General features: G+C 33.4%; 1 protein-coding gene across 2 annotated transcripts; it reads left to right on the forward strand.

Annotated features, from left to right (window-relative positions):
- Window positions 1-23,181: 23,181 nt before the first annotated feature.
- On the forward strand, window positions 23,182-26,091 carry LOC131630948 (nudix hydrolase 8-like). Of its 2 annotated transcripts, XM_058901689.1 has the most exons (9): window positions 23,182-23,514; window positions 23,612-23,749; window positions 23,857-24,128; window positions 24,214-24,279; window positions 24,597-24,734; window positions 24,827-24,904; window positions 25,110-25,160; window positions 25,279-25,313; window positions 25,520-26,091. In XM_058901689.1, exons 2-9 carry the CDS (start codon window positions 23,620-23,622, stop codon window positions 25,833-25,835), a joined length of 1,086 nt encoding a protein of 361 aa, XP_058757672.1. In that variant the 5' UTR covers window positions 23,182-23,514; window positions 23,612-23,619; the 3' UTR covers window positions 25,836-26,091. The 2 variants fall into 2 exon arrangements, with proteins under 2 accessions (XP_058757672.1, XP_058757671.1); XM_058901688.1 differs by having other exon boundaries at window positions 23,182-23,749.
- The last annotated feature ends 422 nt before the right edge of the window (window positions 26,092-26,513 follow it).

Below are 26,513 nucleotides of genomic sequence, written 5' to 3' on the forward strand. Positions count from 1 at the left end.
TAGCTAAAATTTTGATTAGAAACCCCTTTATCTCTCTTTAACTCTCTCTATTTTTATTTTTACTTTTTACAAAGATTTTTGTAGTGTAGAAACACCAAAAAGCCCTTGTGAGAGATTTGTTATAATTGGTGTTGTGGTTTATTAGATTTATTCAGGAGTGAGATTCTCTTGAGAATTGTAACTTGTATAAGACTTAAAAGTTGCAAACTAAATCTGGAAAAAACATGGGTGCAGAAATTGTGTATTTCTCTTCATCTCCTTTAATCTTCTACTAGCATCCAAACTGGTAAGCGGATAAAAATTTAAACAGTATTTTTGATGTGTTGATTTTTTTTATTTAATTATTTATAAAATAATAATAAAATATAATGAAAAAAAATAAAAACTGCCATATAACAGTTGATAAAGAGAAATTAAAGTTAAGAAAAAATTAAAAAATATATAATTGAAAGGAAAATAGGCTACACCAAAATCATATTTTACCTTTATATATATTGTTATAGATATTATTCTTAACCTGTAACATAATTGTTTTAAAATAATAAAATTTTATAAATTAATCACGAATTTTGAATATAATATCACCATCACATTACAAAAACTTTCTCGGATCAGTTACAAAACTGCAAATCATGTTGCAGTATATGGGTGAAGCAAGATACAAGTATATGGAGGAAACAAGATACACATGGCCTTCAATAACTCTTTTCGACATACTTCTTAGGAAAATATATAAACATGATTGAAACCCCTAATACTCGACCAATCAAGATGAAGAGACTTTTGCTTCAAGGAGTATTGTTCGGATTAGATTAAATTCTTTTCACTTGGATCTTTTTTTCCTAAAAGTGTACAAATTCAATACCCTGCTACATATGATTTAATTTAGGGTTAAATAAGTTTCTGGTCCCTCTAAATATATGAGATTTTGTTTTTAGTCCTTCTAAAAATTTCCTTCAAAGAATGATCCCTCTATAATTTTTCATCCACACTTTTGGTCCCTCCTGCTAACATCCGTTAACTGACGTGGCACTAACACGTGGCAGTGCCAGCTGTCAAATATGCTGACGTGGCATGCCAAGTGCCTAAGGTCAACATTATACTTGAGCCCATAAAATTTCGTAGTTAATCCGTAGCTAAAGTCGTAGCTAATTTCTAGCAAAAATTCTGGTTCTGAAAAAATACAATTTATTTATATTCCTAAGCCAGACATGAGCTTTTATATTCTGAATTTGGGAAGAAACAAGTTATTTTGTTTCTAATGAGTTGACATTTGTTATATATATGAATATTTTGATGTATATTTTGCAGAGGAATGAACTATTTGCATGAGCATATACCTCATACCATAATACACCGAGATCTTGAGCCTTAGTATGTTTTTTTATCTCCTGCCACATCTAACTGATTTAAACATTCTTCATGCATACGAAATATAATGGATTATTAGTCGCATGCATCATTCAACCAATTTTGAATGATTGGAACTATTTAAAGTTTCTTCATTGTAAATGAGTAAGATAACTGAAATATTCTCCGGGATGATTCTAGGCATCAGTAATAGCTGAATGCATCAGTCATGTTAATCTGCAAAAAAGCAATGTTGCAAACCATTATTCCACAAAACTGTCATCTATGAGATTATTGTATATTCTACGAAAGATAGAAGAAAATAAATGTTTTTAGTTTTTACCAGTGACTACTAATGGCAGTTCTCAGTTGGCTTCAATTTTTCTAACTTAGATTCATCAATTAATTCCGAATCTCGTTATTTCTTAAACATAAAATTGGCTTAATTTTGATTATGTTGTTTATACTTCGTTCTGTTTTGTTTTGTGTAGTTCTTATTGATGAATTAGTTTTATTCAAATGTATAACAGGGCGGTATGTTGCACCAGAGGCTTACAAAAATGAGAAATATGACACCAAAGTGTGGACGTGTTTTCTTTTGCTTTCATATTACAAGAGGTGAAAATCTATACACATGTGCATGCATGTTTTGATATTGCATAGCTTTATAATAACTTCCAGGTTGATTATTTGCCTATAAATCTAAGTGGTCGTTTCTTTCTTGGTCTTGATATAAAACATAAACCATAATACATGCTAATTCATGGTTCAGATAAAATAAAACTTATAAACTTATTAACCTTCCAAATAAAATAAAAATAAAAAATTTGTTTGATGAATCCATGGGTATATGCTCATGCAAATAGTTCATTCCCCTGCAAAATATACATCAAAATATTTCATATATATAACAAATGTCAACTCATTAGAAACAAAATAACTTGTTTCTTCCCAAATTCAAAATATAAAAGCTCCTGTCTGACTTAGGAATATAAATAAATTGTATTTTTTCAGAACCAGAATTTTTGCTAGAAATTAGCTACGACTTTAGCTACGGATTAGCTACGAAATTCTATGGGCTCAAGTATAATGTTGACCTTAGGCACTTGGCATGCCACGTCAGCATATTTGACAGCTGGCACTGCCACGTGTTAGTGCCACGTCAGCTCTGTTAACGGACGTTAGCAGGAGGGACCAAAAGTGTGGATGAAAAATTTTAGAGGGATCATTCTTTGAAGGAAATTTTTAGAGGGACTAAACACAAAATCTCATATATTTAGAGGGACCAAAAACTTATTTAACCCTTTAATTTAATTCATATACAAGTTTTAAAAAGGTGTCATGTTGTTTTATCTTATAGATCCTTTTCTTAAGATATTATTAAGAGGATTGCTATATATACACTTAAATTATGACACCGTAGCGAACACCGTAGCTTTCAAGAGTTCATTTTCAATTGGCACAAATTTCAATTCATATATAAATAATAAATAAAATATAAAAAGTACTTTTTCTGTATAAATACAAGGTGTAGTTGTCAAAAATAGGAGTATATATATCATCTATCTATAATATAAGAAAATTAATGGTTGTGGAAAAGTCCAAAATACCCTTATTTAATTTTTTGTCACCACATTAAAATTGTGGTTTTTTGGTCTTTGTACCATAAATTCTTAATTTTATTATTAAAATAATACAAGTCTTAAATTTTATCAAACTTATCAAATCTCTCTGTATTCTCTATTTTTTTTCTCTTTCATCACTTTCTCACTTCTTTCTTCCAAAAAAAACTATCAATCTATAATATAAGAAAATGAATGGTTGTAGAAAAGTCCAAAATACCCTTATTTTTGTAAATGATACCTAAACAAAAATGAAGTTTGTGTGAAGGCAAGCTTCTACAACACTATGTTTTGATGAAGACAACTATCATAAGTATGCATCAATAAAGGATGAGCAAAAAGATCAAATAAGCAATGGATCAAGTATTTTAAAAAGAATCAAGATTCAAGATTCTCTCAATGATTTCAAGCTTGGTTGATCTAAGGTATTAAGATTTATGGCAAAGCAAGTCTATTAATGCATAACAAGTGTTTTCAATGATATATACATCATCTATAAATCTTACATACATCCTAGAATCATTTCAAACCTTTCCATAAAGTTTTTTGAGTTTTTCTTTCTTAGGAACCGGGTTCCAAATTGGAGGAACCGGTTCCCCAAGATTTCTGCCAACTTTTATTTACGCTAAAAGAGTCAGGAACCGAGTTCCAGTTTTTGGGAACCGGTTCCCCAGTTCAAAATTTGAATTTCTTCTTAACGTTGGGTTAGGGAACCCGGGTTCCATATTTTGGGAACCGGTTCCTCTGTGCGCAGTTTGAAAAATTATATCTTTTCCAACAGCTTTTATGACATACCTCTTCACCCTTTGTATTTGCAACCTTCCATGGATTATGAACTTTTGTAGGGGTGTTTTAGAGGCTATAAAACACATAATTTCAGATTTATCAAATCACCTCTTTCATTCAAAAATTCATACAAATCTTATACATCAAGAAATCTTCATATAAACACCAAGTGTCATATACTTCAAATTTCATTGAAACCTCTTGCATATATTTTCTTTTAATATTGCAAAGAAACATTTCATACCATTCATAAACACTTGTGTTACATTAAAAGATTTGTTTACTTGAAAGGGAAGATCAATCAAGTGATTGATTAATTGTATCAAAACTTCTACTCAAAATATATTTTGTTATTATTGATTTGCTATCCAAGATTGTTGGAAGTAAGGATTGTTGATTAGTGAGAGGATTGTTCTCATAATCAAGTTTATAAATCCAAGAGGATTGTTCTTGGTAGGTGTAACCTTGTTGTCTATAGTTTTGGAAACAAGAGGTATCCTTAGGGAGGGTGTTCTCTTAAGGACTTATTGAAATCCAAGAGGATTGTTCTTGGTGGTTTTGTTAGAAGATTGTAGGAGGAGTCTTAGTATAGGCTTGTACAAAGATCTAACAATAGTAAAATCTCTTTCGTGTTTGAAAGGGGACTGGAGTACTCTCGGATTGTGAGGGGAACCAGTATATATCGTTGTGTTCTTTACTTTTCCGCATTTTACCGCTTCCATCACTATTATCAAGAAAAGAAAAGAACTATTCAAGAACCTTCAAACACTTAACCAGAAAAATAAGTACAAGCATTCTCATAAAACCGGATAAATTTTCAAAGTCCTAATTCACCCCCCTCTTAGGCGCACTCTTAAACTTACAATTGGCATCAGAGCAAGTTATAGGTAACTTGTTCCTAAAGATCCAGAATGGCTTCCGCAAATCAAAGACCGGTTTTCAAAGATGGTGGTTCTAACAACAAGCCTCCATTGTTTTGTGGTGAATATTTTGACTTTTGGAAAATCCAAATGAAGGCTCATCTAGAAGCACAAGGAGAAGAAGTTTGGGAGGCTGTCCTACAAGGTCCTCATGTTCCTACAACGGTCGTTAATGGTGTTGGATCGGAGAAACCTAAAGCGTCATGGGATAATAATGCTAGAAAAAGGGTTCTTGCTGACAAAAAGGCAATCAGTCTTCTTCATGGTGCTCTTAGTATGGATGAATTTTTCCGAGTATCAGCATGTACAACATCAAAGGAAATTTGGGATACTCTTGTAGAAACTCATGAAGGTACCGCTGAAGTTAAAAGATCAAGATTGAATACCTTAAGTCAAGAATACGAATTGTTTAGAATGAAGCCCAGAGAAACTATTCTCGAATTGCAAAAACGATTCGTTCATTTGACAAATCACTTGAAGGCACTTGGTAAGACTCTCACTACCGAAGAACTAAATCTAAAGGTGCTTAGATCTTTAACAAGAGAATGGCAACCAAAAGTAACGGCGATATCCGAGAAAAAGAATCTATCAAAGATGACTTCCGCAACCTTGTTCGGTAAACTTCAAGAATATGAAACAGAACTCGGAAGACTTGAAACGCATGAAATTCAAATGAAAGATTCAAAAGATATTGCCTTGAAGACAAGAGTCAAGTATCATGATAGCAATCAAGAGGATGAATCCACTAGTGAAGAAGATAATGAGTTTATCAAAAAGTTTGAAAAATTTCTAAGAAAAGAAAAGAAAAAGGAGATCATTAAAGAGGAAGCACCAACAAGGAAGATTAAATGCTTCGAATGTGGAGAAAGAGGACATGTCAAAAGTGAATGCCCTAAACTTGTAAAGAAGGACAAATACTTCAAGAAAAATAAAGATAAAAAATCAAAGAAAGCATATGTAGCATGGGATGACAATGAAATAAGTTCATCTTCAGATGAAGAACATGTGAATCTTGCATTGGTAGCAACACACCATTCCGATGATGAAGACAATGAGGTTAGTAATGAATTTTCTCTTTTTGATAATGATGTTCAAGATGCAATAAATGAATTGTTAAATGAGTGCAAAATTCTCTATAAAACTATCTCATCTCAAAAGAAAATAATATCATCTTTAGAAGAGAAGGTTAAGATAATTGGAGAAGAACAAAAAGATAACAAAGAAAAAATGATTAGTGTTCAAGAAGATAGTGTTGCATGCAAGAATTGTGAATCACTTTCTTTTCAAATTGTTCAATTAAAGAGAGTCCTTGAAAGGTATGAAAAAGGACAAATTGGGTTGGAAGGTGTCCTTAGGCAACAAAGATTCCTTAATGATAAAAGTGGTCTTGGATATGCAAAGTCTAAACCAAGTACTAGTAAAACTATCTTTGTGAAGGCAAGTGAACAAATCAACAAATTGGATAAAGCACAAAAGGTTCATCATCATCCTAAAAGGTTTCCTAAAAAGAAACCATATGTTCCTAGATATAAAAGCAACTTTGAACCTACTTGTTTTTATTGTGGTATTATTGGTCACACACCCAATGCTTGTTATGTAAGGAACTTTAGTGTTCCTAGTGGACATTATGTATGGGTGAAGAAAGGAACTAACTATGATGGACCCAAAGCACATTGGGTACCAAATCAAACATAATTTGTTTTGTAGGTTTGCTTGAGGACCACTTAAATTCTATGGTGTTTTTATCAAGTGGTGGTTCTAAGCATTTGATGGGAGACATAAACTAACTTTCAAATCTAGTTATAAAGTCCAAGGGTGATTTCACATATGGAGAATAACTTAAAGGAAGAATTCTTGGCATTGTCAAAGTTGAAGTACTAAATTTCACATCAATTGAAGACTTACTTTATGTTGAAAGACTAAAGCAAAATCTTCTAAGAAAAAGCCAACTTTGTGACAAAGGCTTCAAAATAATATTCATCAAAGATGAATGTTTGATGAAGTCATTCATGAGGTAAAACTCATAGGTAAAGAATTAATTGTGTTCATATTTTATAATAATTTATCTTTTTCCCATCCTTTTTGATAATGACAAAGGGGGAGAAGATATTTGTGTATATGTGTATGCTTGCATGTCTCTAACATTTGCAGCCACAAAGAAATAATATTCTCTATAAATCAAGGGAGAGCTTTGATCAAGGGGGAGTTATCAAATTTAGGGGGAGCATTCACATAAGAGCATTACACTTCATATTTCAAATGTTGTCATCATCAAAAAGGGGGAGAATGTGAAGGCAAGCTTCTACAACACTATGTTTTGATGAAGACAACTATCGTATGCATCAATAAAGGATGAGCAAAAAGATCAAATAAGCAATGGATCAAGTATTTTAAAAAGAATCAAGATTCAAGATTCTCTCAATGATTTCAAGCTTGGTTGATCTAAGGTATTAAGATTTATGGCAAAGCAAGTCTATTAATGCATAACAAGTGTTTTCAATGATATATACATCATCTATAAATCTTACATACATCCTAGAATCATTTCAAACCTTTCCATAAAGTTTTTTGAGTTTTTCTTTCTTAGGAACCGGGTTCCAAATTGGAGGAACCGGTTCCCCAAGACTTCTGCCAACTTTTATTTACGCTAAAAGAGTCAGGAACCGAGTTCCAGTTTTTGGGAACCGGTTCCCCAGTTCAAAATTTGAATTTCTTCTTAACGTTGGGTTAGGGAACCCGGGTTCCATATTTTGGGAACCGGTTCCTCTGTGCGCAGTTTGAAAAATTATATCTTTTCCAACAGCTTTTATGACATACCTCTTCACCCTTTGTATTTGCAACCTTCCATGGATTATGATCTTTTGTAGGGGTGTTTTAGAGGCTATAAAACACAGAATTTCAGATTTATCAAATCACCTCTTTCATTCAAAAATTCATACAAATCTTATACATCAAGAAATCTTCATATAAACACCAAGTGTCATATACTTCAAATTTCATTGAAACCTCTTGCATATATTTTCTTTTAATATTGCAAAGAAACATTTCATACCATTCATAAACACTTGTGTTACATTAAAAGATTTGTTTACTTGAAAGGGAAGATCAATCAAGTGATTGATTAATTGTATCAAAACTTCTACTCAAAATATATTTTGTTATTATTGATTTGCTATCCAAGATTGTTGGAAGTAAGGATTGTTGATTAGTGAGAGGATTGTTCTCATAATCAAGTTTATAAATCCAAGAGGATTGTTCTTGGTAGGTGTAACCTTGTTGTCTATAGTTTTGGAAACAAGAGGTATCCTTAGGGAGGGTGTTCTCTTAAGGACTTATTGAAATCCAAGAGGATTGTTCTTGGTGGTTTTGTTAGAAGATTGTAGGAGGAGTCTTAGTATAGGCTTGTACAAAGATCTAACAATAGTAAAATCTCTTTCGTGTTTGAAAGGGGACTGGAGTACTCTCGGATTGTGAGGGGAACCAGTATATATCGTTGTGTTCTTTACTTTTCCGCATTTTACCGCTTCCATCACTATTATCAAGAAAAGAAAAGAACTATTCAAGAACCTTCAAACACTTAACCAGAAAAATAAGTACAAGCATTCTCATAAAACCGGATAAATTTTCAAAGTCCTAATTCACCCCCCCTCTTAGGCGCACTCTTAAACTTACAGTTTGTATACGAGCAAAAATCTATTATTGACCTAAATATTTTTATATACGAGAAATTGTATTTATAATAAATATTTTTTTTATCAAAAAATGGTATACGGGAAAAAATATATTATTGATCTAAATATTTTAATATACGAAAATTTAATATTGATCCAAATATTTTTGTAAATGATACCTAAACAAAAATAATATTTGTATACGGAAAAAAATATATTATTTACGAAAAATGGTATTTATGACCCAAATATTTTTTATTTAGAAATGGTATACGGGAAAAAATTTATTATTGATCTAAATATTTTGGCTAAATTACAGTTTTGGTCCCCCTGTTTTGGTATTTTTCACGGTTTTAGTCCCCCATTTTCTTTTTAAACAATTTTGGTCCCTCATCCCAATTTTGATCCAACTGTTCATGTACTGTTCATGTACGGTCATGTACGGATCATGCATTGTTCATGAACAAAATTGGGATGGGGGACCAAAACTGTTTAAAAATAAAATAGAGGGACCAAAACCGTGAGAATACCAAAACAAGGGATCAAAACTGTAATTTAGCCAAATATTTTTATATACGAAATTTACTATTGATCCAAATATTTTTGTAAATAATACCTAAACAAAAATGAAGTCTGTATACGAGAAAAAATCTATTATTGATTTAAATATTTTTATATACGAGAAATAATATTTATGATTAAATATTTTTAATCCAAAAATAGTATACGAGAAAAAATTTATTATTGATCTAAATATTTTTATATATGAAATAATTAATTATTTATCTAAAATTTTTTTTAACATTTTTATTTAAATAAATGATATATTCAAATTCGCGTAACCGAACAGAACCCGTGAGTATGCACATGTTTGCTACTAGTTTCTTTCATTAATGGTTGAATCCGAAGTTTTGTTCCCTTTTTTTAAAAATTGAAATTAAGAAAAATGCAATGCAAGAAATGTGATTGATAAAATGCCAGAAAGAAATGATTTTTGAGACAAATTTAATGCCCAACAAATTGGTCACTAAAAATTGGCATCCAGTTGACATACACATTGGCTTCTATGTAAACGCCACATAAACTATCTCATTAACTTTGAATAACAGATTAAACGAAAATAATCATCGATTTTAGTCTTGTAAACCCATAGTAATATTGGTAATATCGAATAATTTCGTACACAACCTTGATAATTGATACTAGTGTTATGACTACTTTTCCCCTATGCCGATTGACACAATAAAAACTTGACAAAAAAAATTGAAAAATCATTCAACACGTTTTGGACGACCTATAAATGTTGAAATGAATGCAATAGTTGTTAGTTCATGTAATCCCTCCACCTTTGATTGATGTTAATAATTTAATTTTTTTTCCCATAATATTGAAGATCCTTTATCCTCCAAAGGAGTATTTGATAAAATTGAATATTTGAAATGTAAAAGGATTGAATTTTCAAATTAAGAAATTAATTAATACTTGTTTTCTTGAATGATTTAAATTTTTTTTGAATGAATAATGACTTAAACTTTTTTTAATGGAGAATGACATTAACTTTAAGGATGATATTTTTAATTATAGTAAAAATTTGCTTCTTTTTTTTTTTTTACCGTGGAGCTTTAATATACTATTGTAAAATAATTTAAGGAAAATTCTTTGGCCACCTCCCAACCTTCTAGGTCACCTCTGGTGAAAAACCCAAACTACCCCTGACTTCGGAAATATATTTCCGAAATGCAAGAAAAAGGTGTTTTCGGAGATGCATCTCCGAAAGCGCCATTTTTTTTGAAAAAATTATCTTATTTCGGAAGTTCATTTCCGAAAACAGCATTTCGGAAGTTCATTTCCGAAATACTGCGCGTTTTGCAGATTAAGCAAAACAGCCCCCCTCCCTCATTCATTTACCCTAATCTTCTTCCAAACTCATCCTCTTTCAAAATTTCTGCAACAAGCAAGTGTGAAGTCAAATAGATTGCCAAAGTCTTCTTCCAATCTCAACCTAAATAATCTTAAACACTAATTGGTAAGTTTATCATTTTATTTCAATTTTTAGATCCATTATTCATTACTCTATTAGGGTGTTTAGAAATTGAAAAAACCACATTAAGATGGATTGGTACTGATATTAGGTTGTTTAGTAGGCATAAAAGTAGTTTTGATTTAGGATTTTGGGGTCTGCCATTGGAGGTTGCAGAGAACTTCTGCGCAGGGGTGTTTCGGAAGTTCATTTCCGAAAACACCTCCATTCCCAGTTTCGGAAATGAACTTTCGAAGTGTATCAGAATTTCAATTTTTTGTTTTTTCTGTTGTCTCGCATATTAATCGATTTCAATTGTTTTCAGGAACATGTCAGGCAACCAACCAGCACGCATCAGACAGGGTAGAGAGACCCAGACTGCCTTGGCTAGACGCGAGCGAGCGGCGGCGCAGCTGGCGTCGACACAGGGACGGGGGCAGGGCCGGGGACGACGTGTGCGAGTTCCCGTGGAGATGGGCGAGGGTACCTCTACATCTGGATCTAGGAGTCGGCTGGCTCGGGTATCTTCTTCCCGCTAGCGAGAGGAGGAGGAGGAGGTGGCAGTGCCATACCACGAGGCGGAGGGGGTATCGGATGTTGACCCTCCACTCGGGGAGGAGGATGAGCAGGAGGACAGCTACTCGGGAGGGCCCATTGACACTTCCGTGCTGATTACCTACCACGATCACGTCGCTCGGTGTATCTGGGAGGGAGAGGTATTTTTTATAATTTGTCCGACTACATTATTTAACCGTTTATAACTTAGACGTTTATTCGATATTTTCTTAACGGTCTATTTAACATACGCATTTATTTATTTTTTTGTAACAGGAGAGAGAGCCGTTGAAAATGGTGAACCATGCCCGGAAGATTTTCAGTCTGTTTAAATCGACTGTTGAGTGGTTTAACGACTCGGTGAGAGCTTAAGGGCTTAGTGGGCTCTGCATGACGGGGTACACCACCATCAGCCACGGCATGCAGGGGGCCTTTGTGGAGTGCTGGCACAAGGAGACGTCTTCTTTCCACTTGCCGGTTGGTGAGATGACGATCACCTTGCATGACGTGCAGTGTCTTCTCCACCTGCGGATCAGGGGTCCGCTGTTGACCAACTCCTGGATCCAGAGGGTCCAAGCCAGTCAGTGGATGGCGCTCTATTAGGGCATGGAGCCCGAAGCTGCTGACTACGAGTGCATCACGACATCTGGGCCTCATATCCGGTTCACCACACTGAGTCGCTATTTCGAGCACCACCTGGACGCGGCGGTCGATGCCGAGGAGGCGGGTGACGACCTATTTACACATTATCACCGTGGTTGCGCTCTCCGGTGCTGGTACATGCATGTGGTAGACGCTGCAGTCTTCGTGGACAAGAGTGCGAGGTACGTCGACGTGACCTACCTCCGCTACTTCATGGACCTGACTACCGTTCACCAGTGGAACTAGGGGGCAGCTACTCTGGCATATCTATACCCGAAACTGAATGAGGCCTCCAACTGGAGGACGAGGCAGTTGACCGGATCCTGCACACTACTTACGGTACGTTTCATTTTAATTGTTTCGTATTTATTTATGTTTCGTATTTACTTATGTTTCGTATTTATTTATGTTTCGTATTTACTTACGGTATGTTATATTATCGTGTTTGTGTTTCAGAGCTGGATCATCTCTTACTTCTCCCGCATCCACGACTTTCACATCGATCTTGTGTACGTGGGGCCGCCAGATACGTTCTCCAGAGGGGGAACAATGCGGTGGGACCATACCGTGGGTACCTCGACCGCACGATGCACGACGACGTCACCTGGAGGCCATTCAGCGACTACACTCAGGTTGTCCCCTTTGACGGCATTGCTTTATATTCTGGATGGTTGGCATGCGGGACCAGCATCATGGTCCGGTATCTCCCTGAGCGGTGCATGCATCAGTTTGGATTTGTGCAGATGATACCCAGGTCACCTTTTGAGGCTGCTCCCGACACATGTGACCCGAGTGCAGCTCACTGCCATATTTGAGGATTGGGAGCATCATGTGGTACCGGAGGAGTATCGTCGCATTCAGGTCACCCAGGACTGACATAGTGTGGAGGGATACGTCACATGGTTCTACCGGGTGTCACATCCTCTGCTTAGACCCGATGTAACACCCCATTTCTACCCGACAAATATATATAAATCAGAGTTTTCAAAATTTCTCAATAAACAAATGAGGCGTCACATAATAAAAAAAACAAAACAAAACAAATGAACTCGTCGCATAAAGCGGATACATAGCACCTTTGAAACTGAATAACTTATTTTATTAAAACACAGCGGAATCACTTAAACAAGTATTCAATAAAATATCTTCAGTTAACTTATCATTTTGTTCAACCAAATAACACAATTAAACAACAACATCATGAATGACATAAATCGTTCCCCCCAGAGTGCTACGTATCAGAGCGACAACCAACTCGAGTAACGGCAGCTAAATCTTCATACTTGAATACCTGCACGTTACCAATATAAAGGCAACGGCGAAACAAGAGAAAAGGGTGAGATATCAAATCATATAAGTGGGCATATGATAAATTGCATGCTAGGATTCAGATATATAAAATCATCACATCACAAGTATCAATAGCTACTATACACATCATACTTCTACAGTTCATTAATCTCACATACTTTTCATCACACAACAAGTCATAATCATGTAAATAGTATCATCTAATAAATTTCACATATTCAAGTAAGCACAAAATTCAATATTATAATACTCAAGATTCAATACTATTATCCCAATATATACACAATCCATCATTATCACATATTCACACGTTTAACCAATTATATATCAAAACATCACCAATTTCAATTATCACATCTCATGTACACATGACAATCACATAAATGCATATATTCAAAACATCACTTTACCTCAATGTGACTCAATGCAAGACATGTGACTCTATGCATGTGGTACCCAATATGGACCCAAAGTTCCACCGCTTCCGATTCATATAGAATCTAGCCACGCTTCAGATCCGGACAAGACCAAAGCCACCAAATGTAAACATATAGTTTACCACTTTCCGATTCACTCTAGAATCCAAGCCACACTTATGTTTCAAAGCAAACCACCTTTGTTTCAAGGCATCCATGATATGAATGTATGTACAATGTTAATCAAACATATGCAATTAAGATCATCTCTACCATCTTAATATTTAGCATATCACAATAATTCAACTCGATGAATTATCCACCAATTGTACACAACATTCACAACACATACATATCATTCACATATAAAAAGTCAATTAATCAATTACGATTCACAAAATCCAATTAACACTAGTAACCATACTATCTCATGTTAATTCTCATTTTGCCCATTATATATGAACATACACATTTAAAATCAAGCAATTAATCATTAAAATTAATGTTATCCAACTACCCACAGAGAATCAATATCAAAACAACATCATTGACTTAATAATATATATTTCTCAACATACATATTCAAGTCAAAACACAATTACGAATAAATTCTCAAAATATCGTAATTTACCGACAAACCGAATAATTAATCTAAGTCTAAGTATTTTCTAATTAAATAGACTACTTGAAATTAATTCACTGCTAATTTAATCAACTCATTAATGTCTCAATATATGAATTCAATTCACTATTTCATCTCTATTTCTAACATCCAATGTTCAATTACATAATTCACAACTTTAATTAATCAACTATTAAATTATAATGACAAACATAAACTACCTCTTTAAATTATCAATTGTAGTTGTTTCTCTCATGTCTTTACAACTCACTAGCAAGAACCTAGTATTTATATTTAAATTTATTGGACATTATTCAATCATTAATTAATCGACCGATTAACATCACAATTTCGACAAAAGAACACCACCACGTTAATGTACTAATTAAACTTAGCTACCCCGTCAAATTTCATCAAATTCCGGACAACTAATTATACCGCTTAACTCGGCTATTTCGGTCAAACGGGAATGTTTTGTATTGATTGCATAATTCCTATTGTTTCATATTATTATTCTATTCTAGAAGAAATATATGAAACTGGGAGTTGAGATTTAACAGAAATCTCTTATTGCTAAGCTATCACATGTACATGGCAGGAGTATATAATCATGTTGTACCAATATATAGGTATTTCTTTATTACATCATATTTTATTTAATGTATCTAATTATACCTTAACTAACTGCATCTTAAATGTATGTCTGCGTGGAAAGAAAAACAAAACGGCAACCCCTCGTTCTGTCGGTAGTCGCGTAAGACATACATTGGAATGGTGCTGACCGTTAGACGGAGTCATGGACCAGTATTCCTTTTCATTTCCATAACTAACATAAATTAAATTTCACACTTATTAAATACTCACATTTAATTTAATAACACAAGTTTAGCATTCAGTATAGACGAACAGTAACAACAACAACAAACGGCAACGAAAGTAACAAACAACAACAACAACAATAAGCAGAATTTCTAAGTTTCGGTAACAATTTAACACAGCAAAACGATAATCTAAATCCCCAATCCCAAATTCAATTTTGTATGAACAACAATCAACACAAGTTAGCAATAAATCTATAAATCCAATTCCCTCATACAATTGTTCATAAGCCCCATTATAGGAAAAGAACCCCACCCTTACCTCTTTGGATTGAAGAAAACTCTACCAATCTTGACTCTTGATTTGGGATTTCTCTAAACTTGGTTCTCCTCTTCAAGACCTAGCCTCCTTCTTCACAAAATACTTTCTATTTTATGATATCTCTACACTTCTCTTAAACCCTTCCTAACACTAAAACCTATCCTTACTATAACATTGGGCCTAAGGGTAAAACCACATTATTATTCTTCACTTAGTAAAAATAGGCCCAATAAGCTCACTAACTCAAATTTAACTAAATTACTAATTCTAACGATGTTTTATCGGTATGATAAATTAATCATCGCAATAAAATTATCGACCGATAATGATGAAAATAATAATAATAATAATAATAATGTAATACTATTTAGTTAATCAAATAATCAAATAATTGAATAATCAAATAATCAAATAATTGAATAATTGAATAATCAAATAATCAAATAATTGAATAATCGGGGCGTTACAACTCTCCCCCACTTAGAATATTTTCGTCCTCGAAAATCTACTCGACAACATCATTGCAACCAAATTTCGTATCCAATTCTCAAATATCCAAATCGCGCTTGGTAACACTTCGATCATTACCTTTTCGTCACAACAACGATTCCGATGAACAAAAACACAATATAGTTCTTACCCGCTTTGCAATAATCAACGACCCAATGATGTATTCCTAGTGCATCACACGTATTCCAACGTTCATCAATCCAACATCAAGATAATTCATCTTTACCGACTTCTGACATATAGTTTCATACTCTCTCAAGTCTTACAATAACGGTGTCACATAAGCTTCCGCTGCTCAACTCTGATAATTCTCTTTTAAATCACTATCCTAAAAAAAAATCTGTCAACTTATATGGTTCACAATTTTTCAATCCAACACAGACTTTCCTTAATACTCATTTTCACATCGTTGTTTCATTGTAACTTCCAAATCTCTCCCTTGCGACATTCGCTTGTACAATACTCACTACCCCAAATTATTCATTTTGTCAAACTCTTACTCAACCACTCCTCTTATCAAGTTACACGAACTGGTGAGCGACTACCTTTGCGACGTAACATCAATACTCTTTCTCTACTATTAAGATAGTAAGACAGATTTATAACATTCAGTACGATTGTCATCTACCATTAACAATGGATTGAGGGTGATCAGTTCCCCAATTTGTCAATTAGTATTCGACAACCATAGCGGAGTATAAACTGTGGTTACTTCATAATAGCGTCCTTTCCGAATTTCCACTTAAATCCAATAACACGACGTAATCCAATGATTCACTTTAGGTTTTTACAATTCCTACAACATCTTACCTTATCAATCGATCTTGTCAATGAGACACCGACGTCCAAATATATTACAAAAGTCTAATTCATAATCACTTAGCATCACACAATTTTTTTTTTGAACCGAAGTTATTCTCACGATAAACTGGCGATAGAAATTCCATACAGTCCTTCTTTTATACATACCGCCACTTTTGGCATCCCAAATACGACTTCTATCATCCCTAAATCTGAATTTTTCTTCGCTACTACTTCACTCTTCCTTAAAAGTCATCAGTACTCAAATCATCTTTAATACCGAACATCTTTTTATCTCATCTTAATCATCAACAACAAGTTTTGCTTAACTTCGCTTCAGACATTTACGGTAATAATCATTCTTATTCAACAGGCTTACATATTTCCATAAGGTCGAATACAACTTCACCTCTTCGTAGGGTCAAACGGTACGTCCAATTGATACTCGAAACCCAAGATACAAATCTCTGACGTTATCTGAAACTCAAGCTACACGCATTCTCGAGTTCCAACTCGGGTTTGCGATTCACAACACTTCACACATCGACTACGTCCGTTAATCACTTATGCGATTCCAACATAAAGTCTACCGCAACTTTATCACCTTAACACTTGTCAGACACTAGCATCAGACGCAAAGGCTAAACACACCGACAAACTCTCAGTCCTCAACCGTACTGAACATCGTCACTCTCTAACTTCTGTCTCCCAAAATTATCCTTAACTTCACATTGTCTTCGACTCTGGTTAACATCCAAAACTCTCAACAACACTTGCATCGTCGCTTGTCGATAACATACCTGACCATCCCTTACAACAGAAACATCTTCGAGAAGCAAAACTTTTCCCCCACTTGGAATCAAACCAATTCCTGCAACAAGACAAACAAGTACGGACAGTGTTTCACACACGTGTCGTGTACTAAAGACTACAACACTGCCAGCATTCAACTGTCGCACAACTCAACAGACTCGACAACTTGGCCGGACGGACCGACCTGCTCTGATACCACTAATGTAACACCCCATTTCTACCCGACAAATATATATAAATCAGAGTTTTCAAAATTTCTCAATAAACAAATGAGGCGTCACATAATAAAAAAACAAAACAAAACAAATGAACTCGTCGCATAAAGCGGATACATAGCACCTTTGAAACTGAATAACTTATTTTATTAAAACACAGCGGAATCACTTAAACAAGTATTCAATAAAATATCTTCAGTTAACTTATCATTTTGTTCAACCAAATAACACAATTAAACAACAACATCATGAATGACATAAATCGTTCCCCCCAGAGTGCTACGTATCAGAGCGACAACCGACTCGAGTAACGGCAGCTAAATCTTCATACTTGAATACCTGCACGTTACCAATATAAAGGCAACGGCGAAACAAGAGAAAAGGGTGAGATATCAAATCATATAAGTGGGCATATGATAAATTGCATGCTAGGATTCAGATATATAAAATCATCACATCACAAGTATCAATAGCTACTATACACATCATACTTCTACAGTTCATTAATCTCACATACTTTTCATCACACAACAAGTCATAATCATGTAAATAGTATCATCTAATAAATTTCACATATTCAAGTAAGCACAAAATTCAATATTATAATACTCAAGATTCAATACTATTATCCCAATATATACACAATCCATCATTATCACATATTCACACGTTTAACCAATTATATATCAAAACATCACCAATTTCAATTATCACATCTCATGTACACATGACAATCACATAAATGCATATATTCAAAACATCACTTTACCTCAATGTGACTCAATGCAAGACATGTGACTCTATGCATGTGGTACCCAATATGGACCCAAAGTTCCACCGCTTCCGATTCATATAGAATCTAGCCACGCTTCAGATCCGGACAAGACCAAAGCCACCAAATGTAAACATATAGTTTACCGCTTTCCGATTCACTCTAGAATCCAAGCCACACTTATGTTTCAAAGCAAACCACCTTTGTTTCAAGGCATCCATGATATGAATGTATGTACAATGTTAATCAAACATATGCAATTAAGATCATCTCTACCATCTTAATATTTAGCATATCACAATAATTCAACTCGATGAATTATCCACCAATTGTACACAACATTCACAACACATACATATCATTCACATATAAAAAGTCAATTAATCAATTACGATTTACAAAATCCAATTAACACTAGTAACCATACTATCTCATGTTAATTCTCATTTTGCCCATTATATATGAACATACACATTTAAAATCAAGCAATTAATCATTAAAATTAATGTTATCCAACTACCCACAGAGAATCAATATCAAAACAACATCATTGACTTAATAATATATATTTCTCAACATACATATTCAAGTCAAAACACAATTACGAATAAATTCTCAAAATATCGTAATTTACCGACAAACCGAATAATTAATCTAAGTCTAAGTATTTTCTAATTAAATAGACTACTTGAAATTAATTCACTGCTAATTTAATCAACTCATTAATGTCTCAATATATGAATTCAATTCACTATTTCATCTCTATTTCTAACATCCAATGTTCAATTACATAATTCACAACTTTAATTAATCAACTATTAAATTATAATGACAAACATAAACTACCTCTTTAAATTATCAATTGTAGTTGTTTCTCTCATGTCTTTACAACTCACTAGCAAGAACCTAGTATTTATATTTAAATTTATTGGACATTATTCAATCATTAATTAATCGACCGATTAACATCACAATTTCGACAAAAGAACACAACCATGTTAATGTACTAATTAAACTTAGCTACCCCGTCAAATTTCATCAAATTCCGGACAACTAATTATACCGCTTAACTCGGCTATTTCGGTCAAACGGGAATGTTTTGTATTGATTGCATAATTCCTATTGTTTCATATTATTATTCTATTCTAGAAGAAATATATGAAACTGGGAGTTGAGATTTAACAGAAATCTCTTATTTCTAAGCTATCACATGTACATGGCAGGAGTATATAATCATGTTGTACCAATATATAGGTATTTCTTTATTATATCATATTTTATTTAATGTATCTAATTATACCTTAACTAACTGCATCTTAAATGTATGTCTGCGTGGAAAGAAAAACAAAACGGCAACCCCTCGTTCTGTCGGTAGTCGCGTAAGACATACATTGGAATGGTGCTGACCGTTAGACGGAGTCATGGACCAGTATTCCTTTTCATTTCCATAACTAACATAAATTAAATTTCACACTTATTAAATACTCACATTTAATTTAATAACACAAGTTTAGCATTCAGTATAGACGAACAGTAACAACAACAACAAACGGCAACGAAAGTAACAAACAACAACAACAACAATAAGCAGAATTTCTAAGTTTCGGTAACAATTTAACACAGCAAAACGATAATCTAAATCCCCAATCCCAAATTCAATTTTGTATGAACAACAATCAACACAAGTTAGCAATAAATCTATAAATCCAATTCCCTCATACAATTGTTCATAAGCCCCATTATAGGAAAAGAACCCCACCCTTACCTCTTTGGATTGAAGAAAACTCTACCAATCTTGACTCTTGATTTGGGATTTCTCTAAACTTGGTTCTCCTCTTCAAGACCTAGCCTCCTTCTTCACAAAATACTTTCTATTTTATGATATCTCTACACTTCTCTTAAACCCTTCCTAACACTAAAACCTATCCTTACTATAACATTGGGCCTAAGGGTAAAACCACATTATTATTCTTCACTTAGTAAAAATAGGCCCAATAAGCTCACTAACTCAAATTTAACTAAATTACTAATTCTAACGATGTTTTATCGGTATGATAAATTAATCATCGCAATAAAATTATCGACCGATAATGATGAAAATAATAATAATAATAATAATGTAATACTATTTAATTAATCAAATAATCAAATAATTGAATAATCAAATAATCAAATAATTGAATAATTGAATAATCAAATAATCAAATAATTGAATAATCGGGGCGTTACACCCGACGCTCCCGGCGCTCCCAGGCCAGCACACAAGGAGATCTTGGAGAACCAGCAGGCCGAGGATGACCATGCCATTGATCTCCTGCCGATCTGCCAGCGGACAGAGATGCTTGGGCGGGACGCGTTGGATCGAGGTGTCGTTCATCAGGGCGGTCCAGAGGCAGTCGCCGTGATGGAGATGATCGTCACTGATGCGGGCTGTGCGGCGGCATCAGTGACGATTATATTACTATTTTTATCATATTAGTATTTTCTGTTTATTTTTTTAATTTCGGATTGTATCTTTTTTACACTATTATTATTTGGATTCGGATCGATTTGTATATATTACTATTTTTATCATATTAGTATTTTTCTGTTTATATGTCGCTTATTTTATTTCCCGGTTTCCTTTAATTAAAAATACGAGACTGTTTCCAAAAACATAAAAAAAACACAGTTTCTGCATAATTCGGAAGTTCATTTCCGAAACCCTCCAAAATCTGAAAAAAGGTGTTTTCGGAAGTGCATCTCCGAAAACACCCCCCAAAATCTGAAAAAAGGTGTTTTCGGAAGTGCGTCTCCGAAAACACCCCCCATTTGGTGTTTTCGGAGATGCACTTCCGAAGTATGAAAAAATTTAAAAAAAAAAATTACTTCGGAAATGCATTTCTGAAGCAGGGGTAAATTGAGTTTTTCGCTGGGGTGACCCCCATAGGGAGGTGGGTAAAGAAATTTTCTAATTTAAATGATTTATTACAAGTTTATAAGACATTTTACTATAACAATTTTATATATTTTTAGTTTCATAATTGTATTTAATTTTATATATTTCATATATTTATTACAAGTTTATAAGTCATTTAACTATGACAATCTTAGAGTATAAAGTATATTGTAAGATATTATTTTTTAATTATTTTAATATGAAATAAACTTGCACTAAATTATGTACAAAATTACATAGACAATACGAGATAAGGTGATAACTGAAAATTGAAAATATTGTGTCTAAATCTTTAAATTTTTTACCATATTATACTTACACGTTGTATAGCATAATTTGGACATCCAATTCTCATCCTTAAAAAATTAAGTGCAAATGTTAATCACATTTGTCCTATATACAAGATTAGATACTACATGTGAAAAAAACTGTGAAGTGCAAACGCTGATCGCATTTGTCCTTATAATTGGTTCCACGCACTCCATACCAAAAATTTCACAAATTTTGATGAAGGGTATATCCTTCTTGTTGTGAACATGTTCCCTCGTGTATCACCTTTGGATAAGGTTTGAGTGGTAACTAGTTGTAATAAACTAACCATTTTTATATGCATAAAAGTTATAGTTAGTAGTATCAAAAAAGTAGTAGTGAGTCATAAATTCAATTGGTGCAATCTGACTAAGACTCCCTAAGTTTATGGTTATGGACTTGATCTCTAACCTAACTAGTGGACATTGTAAATTTACCAAAGAACAACCCTTAAAATGTGTCATAGAATTGTTATGAGATTAGGAAGATACTTTTAAGAAAAGTAAAAAAGCTAAGTAGTTTACTATTTCATCATAATTATGTTTTTTTATCGAAATTTGAATTTTGTTATGCAGATAATAAGTTGTATTGAGATTAGGAAGATATTTCCTCCGTCCCATAATGAGTGACCCAGCACACAATTTCACACAGATTAAGAAAAGTGTAAAAGAGTGAGAGATAATATTATTTTTACCATAATACCCTTATCATGTATTGAGAATGGTGAACTTTTTAATAATTAGAGAGTAAAATAGGAAAAAATGTATTGAAAATTGAAATGGGTCATTTATTTTGGGACATCAATTTATTCTAAATGGGTCACTCATTATGGGACGGAGGGAGTAATAAGTTGCGTAATTATTATTTTTACAAGAAAATCAATCTTTTTAAAAATTATATTTATAGATATAGAAGATATAATATTGTTATTCATAAGTGTTTAAATTCTATATAAAAGAGTAGTTGTGTTTATGGTGTTAGAAAAACAAAATTATCAAAAGCAAATAGTATAAAACCATGTTGATTATAAGTAAAAATATGTTTTTTAATGTTTAACGACTTTATTTGAAGCAGCTTTGACAGTTATTTGTCCTACAATAAAATCTCCAATCTTGAGTTTCACTAGTAGAGAAACTTCAATTAGTCTAAGTGTCGATCTTCCCTTATATGGACTAGAAAAAAATTTACAGACAAATACTCTAATCTATCAAAATATATTAAACTAAACACTTCTAACATATTAATATTTGAAATCTATAAACTCCGTGATTTAAATCAGGTAATCCCAAATTGATTTGACAAAACTGCATGTTTTATCGAACAAATGGTAACCCAAATTGATCTGACAATTCACCAAAATTTTGTTCAACTTGCCGAAAAAACTCAATATTTTCTCAATAATTTTTCAATAGAAAAAAAAATATCTCCTGTTATAATAAGTAATAATTATGACAACTGTTTTGAAATATCAATGAACAGTATTCAAATTGACACAGTAACATATATGTGAAGCGAAAGCTCACTACTATAAATACCACTTCGTGGTATATGTAAAACACACCAATCGTTTTATTAGAAATTATATACTACCAGTCTCTTCTATCTCTCTGTATTAAGTATTCTTAACATCTCCATTGTTATTAATATTTTTTTAGTATAAATATTTAGTAATTATTAACTAGCTGGGACACATAACTTCCCTCGTTTTCTTCATTTTATTTATACACACACATACATGTCATAATTGAACAACTTTCCACTTTGGCATTTTTCTTCAAGTATCTTCTTGATGATATTTTCTCATGTTCACCAATCGTCCATTATGAACCACAAGCTTAAAGATAATTTCCTACAACCCAAACTTTGCCATTTACTCCTGATTTTATATAACAATTCTCCCTACGTGTCATCCACATAGCATTATCACCTATAATTTCATTTCTTTGTGCCTATCTATTTACATTCTAAACCTTCTTAACTCAAAAAAAATCATACTATTATTTTACTATATGTAAAACACATGTACTACACTAAGAAGCTGATGAATCACATGACCATGACCATGATGTTTCTTTAGTTAATAGTTTCGATATATGCTAAGGTTGGTTTCCTTGATTTTAGCGAAGATTCTACTATGTTTTATATTCTCATTGGACAGTGTCCGTTTGTGTAATTGGTGAGATTTGGATTCTGAACAGTGATTAAGATGGAGCTCAAATCTTTCTCTTACAATTCAATGTCCACATTTGAGATTGCAAAATCTTCTTCCACTTTGTTCTCCAATTTTAGACACAAATTTGGTGTTACATACTCTAACCAATTCAACTGCAACAGAGGTAACACTAACAACCCAATTAGATTCTTTGTTATTTTTTTTGTCTGTGTTTTTTGTATGAAGTTTAAAGACATGGGTGGTTTGGTCTTTTTTCATCTTGAATTTCAGGGTTGTTTCTCAAGAGTTATAGTGCTTCAGATGAGTCTTATTTGACAGATAAAGGTGTTGTTTATTCAGTTGGTTCAGATGATTTTGCGGCATTAACTACAAGTTCAAATAGTATTAATGGTTCAACTTCAAGCTTGTATTATAGAAATCTTATACTTGGTGCTTTTGATGATGAGTATGGAGGGGTTGTCATTGATCCAAATAGGTTGCCACAAAATTCATATGCTTTTGCATCTATGCTTTGTTTGTCTCTTTCTCACTGGAAAAAATTGGTAAATTCATCAATTCATGTGTATGGTTAACTTTTTAAAAGCATTTTCTAGATTATTGAAAATTTTACATTATGAGGTTTTGTAGGGAAAGAAGGGAATTTGGCTTAAATTGCCCTTAGAGAAATCTGATCTTGTTCCAATTGCTGTCAAGGTAATTTAACTTCCTGAATGTATTCTTAGCTATGGAGCACGTACACCCCAAACACGACACCACGCTGATGGTTATTTGAAAAAATAATAAATTAAGCGTAATAACAAGTATCAGTGTCGGTGTCCGACATGGACTAAGACATGGACAAGCCTCTTTTTTTTTTATAGAAATGTCGGTGCTACTAGAATACGAGACTGTTTGATCGGCTTATTTGAGTTTATTTTAGAGAACTTGTGATAACAGCATATGATATCTCCATAAGTTGATTAGAATAGCTTAAAAAAAACAGATTCTGTGGTAACTGATTTTGGTATCAGGAAGGGTTTGAATACCATCATGCACAACCGGGATATGTGATGTTAACTTACTGGATTCCTGAAGGACCTTGCATGCTTCCGGCAAATGCTTCGCATCAAGTAGGAATTGGAGGATTTGTCATCAATGATAACAATGAAGTATGATTTTTTTCTTCTGTTTATAAACTTTTCTGCATTTGATTTATGCAAGTTCTAAAGTTTGTGTAATTTCTTGTGATGAATTTGTAAAGGTACTTGTGGTGCAAGAGAAGCATTGTTCTCCAGCAACTCTTGGCCTTTGGAAAATACCAACCGGTTTCATTCATGAGGTATGTATGCTTCACTTGATTTTCCGAAAAATCGCAAGCTGAGAACACTTGATATTTGATCACAGTATCACACAGTTCGGCCAATTGTGTCTAGCTATCCGACTGCAAGTTTCCGGATTATAACTATGTGTTGGAGTTGTACTTTCTTTCATGTAATGTAACTATGTTGCAACTTGAATATAATCACTTGTGTGAATTATCTCAGGCAGAGGAAATTTATACCGGAGCTGTAAGAGAAGTGAAGGAAGAAACTGGTGTAAGTTTCATGTAACTTTGAGAAACTATTCTTCTTGTGTTTTTTTTAACTTATTCATGAGGTTGCACTTACAAGTTTCAATTGCTTAAAATGGTGACTTTCTTTTGATACTGTACAGATTGATACAGATTTTATTGAAGTCATAGCATTCAGGTAACCATACCAATCACGTCATCAAGAAACTTAAATATGTAATCACATGTATCAGCGTCATGTTAGTGTCAGACACTGGCACATGTCAGATATCTGACACATTTTATGATAGAAGATCTAATTACCTAAATAGAATCTAGTATGGTAATAGAATGCTACACATTATAGTTTTTAATTCTGATGAATTTTATGATGATAAATTCTAGGCATGTACACAATGTGGCCTTTGAGAAATCAGATTTGTTCTTCATCTGCATGCTAAAACCACTGTCATCTAGTATCACAGTGGATGATCATGAAATTGAAGCAGCAAAATGGATGCCACTGGTTGAGTTTGTAGAGCAACCACTAATACAAGAAGATTCCATGTTCAAGAAGATTGTCGATATCTTTATAGCGCGTCTCGGGAAACGCTATTGCGGCCTATCAACTCATCAAGTAGTTTCCAATTTTGATGGCAAAATTTCTTCTCTATACTACAATGTCATTGACAATGATGATGCAAACTGTGTTGGAAAATAAGACTCGGAAAGCTGAAAACTGAGCTAACCACTACACTACTAGTACAGATATCCGGTAGAGTAATTTGTAACATATAAGTAAGTGCATTTTTGTTTGCTAATGTGTATAAGTGTTAATATTAATAAAGAGTTGTAATTGAACACCAGGGAACATTACACTTTGTTCCTAATTTGTGTTTGGAATGTAGAACTATATGTATAGAGTATGTTGATTGGCCTCCTTTGTTAAATTTATTGAAACAATTAACCAAATCAAATCAGCATGTATATTTGCAGATTAACATGTTATGTTAGAGACCAAGTTATTGTTGATTGTCCGAAGTGGATGAGACATGACACTAGAGAAATTGGTTTATTCTTTGTTGACATTCTTTGAATCAATAAGGCAATTTCTCATCCCACCCTTGCTATATGGAACGCACCTCTGAAAATTCAAAAATATTTCTGGGCGAATTCTAAGATGCATATTCGAACACGCCAAAGATCATTTTTTGTCAAAATTTAGTTCGGAAATGCATCTCCGAATTCATCTTTAAGAAAAATTCGGAGATGCCTCTCTGAAGTCACTTTTTGTCCATAAAATATCAAACAACCCCACATTTCTTAAGGAAATTGGTTCGGAGATGCATCTCAGAATTTTTACCTGTGTAATTTTTTCAGAATCAGTTTTCAAATATTG

This window comes from Vicia villosa, unplaced genomic scaffold, assembly GCF_029867415.1.
Source record: "Vicia villosa cultivar HV-30 ecotype Madison, WI unplaced genomic scaffold, Vvil1.0 ctg.000756F_1_1, whole genome shotgun sequence".
In the NCBI taxonomy this organism is placed as follows: Eukaryota; Viridiplantae; Streptophyta; class Magnoliopsida; order Fabales; family Fabaceae; genus Vicia; species Vicia villosa.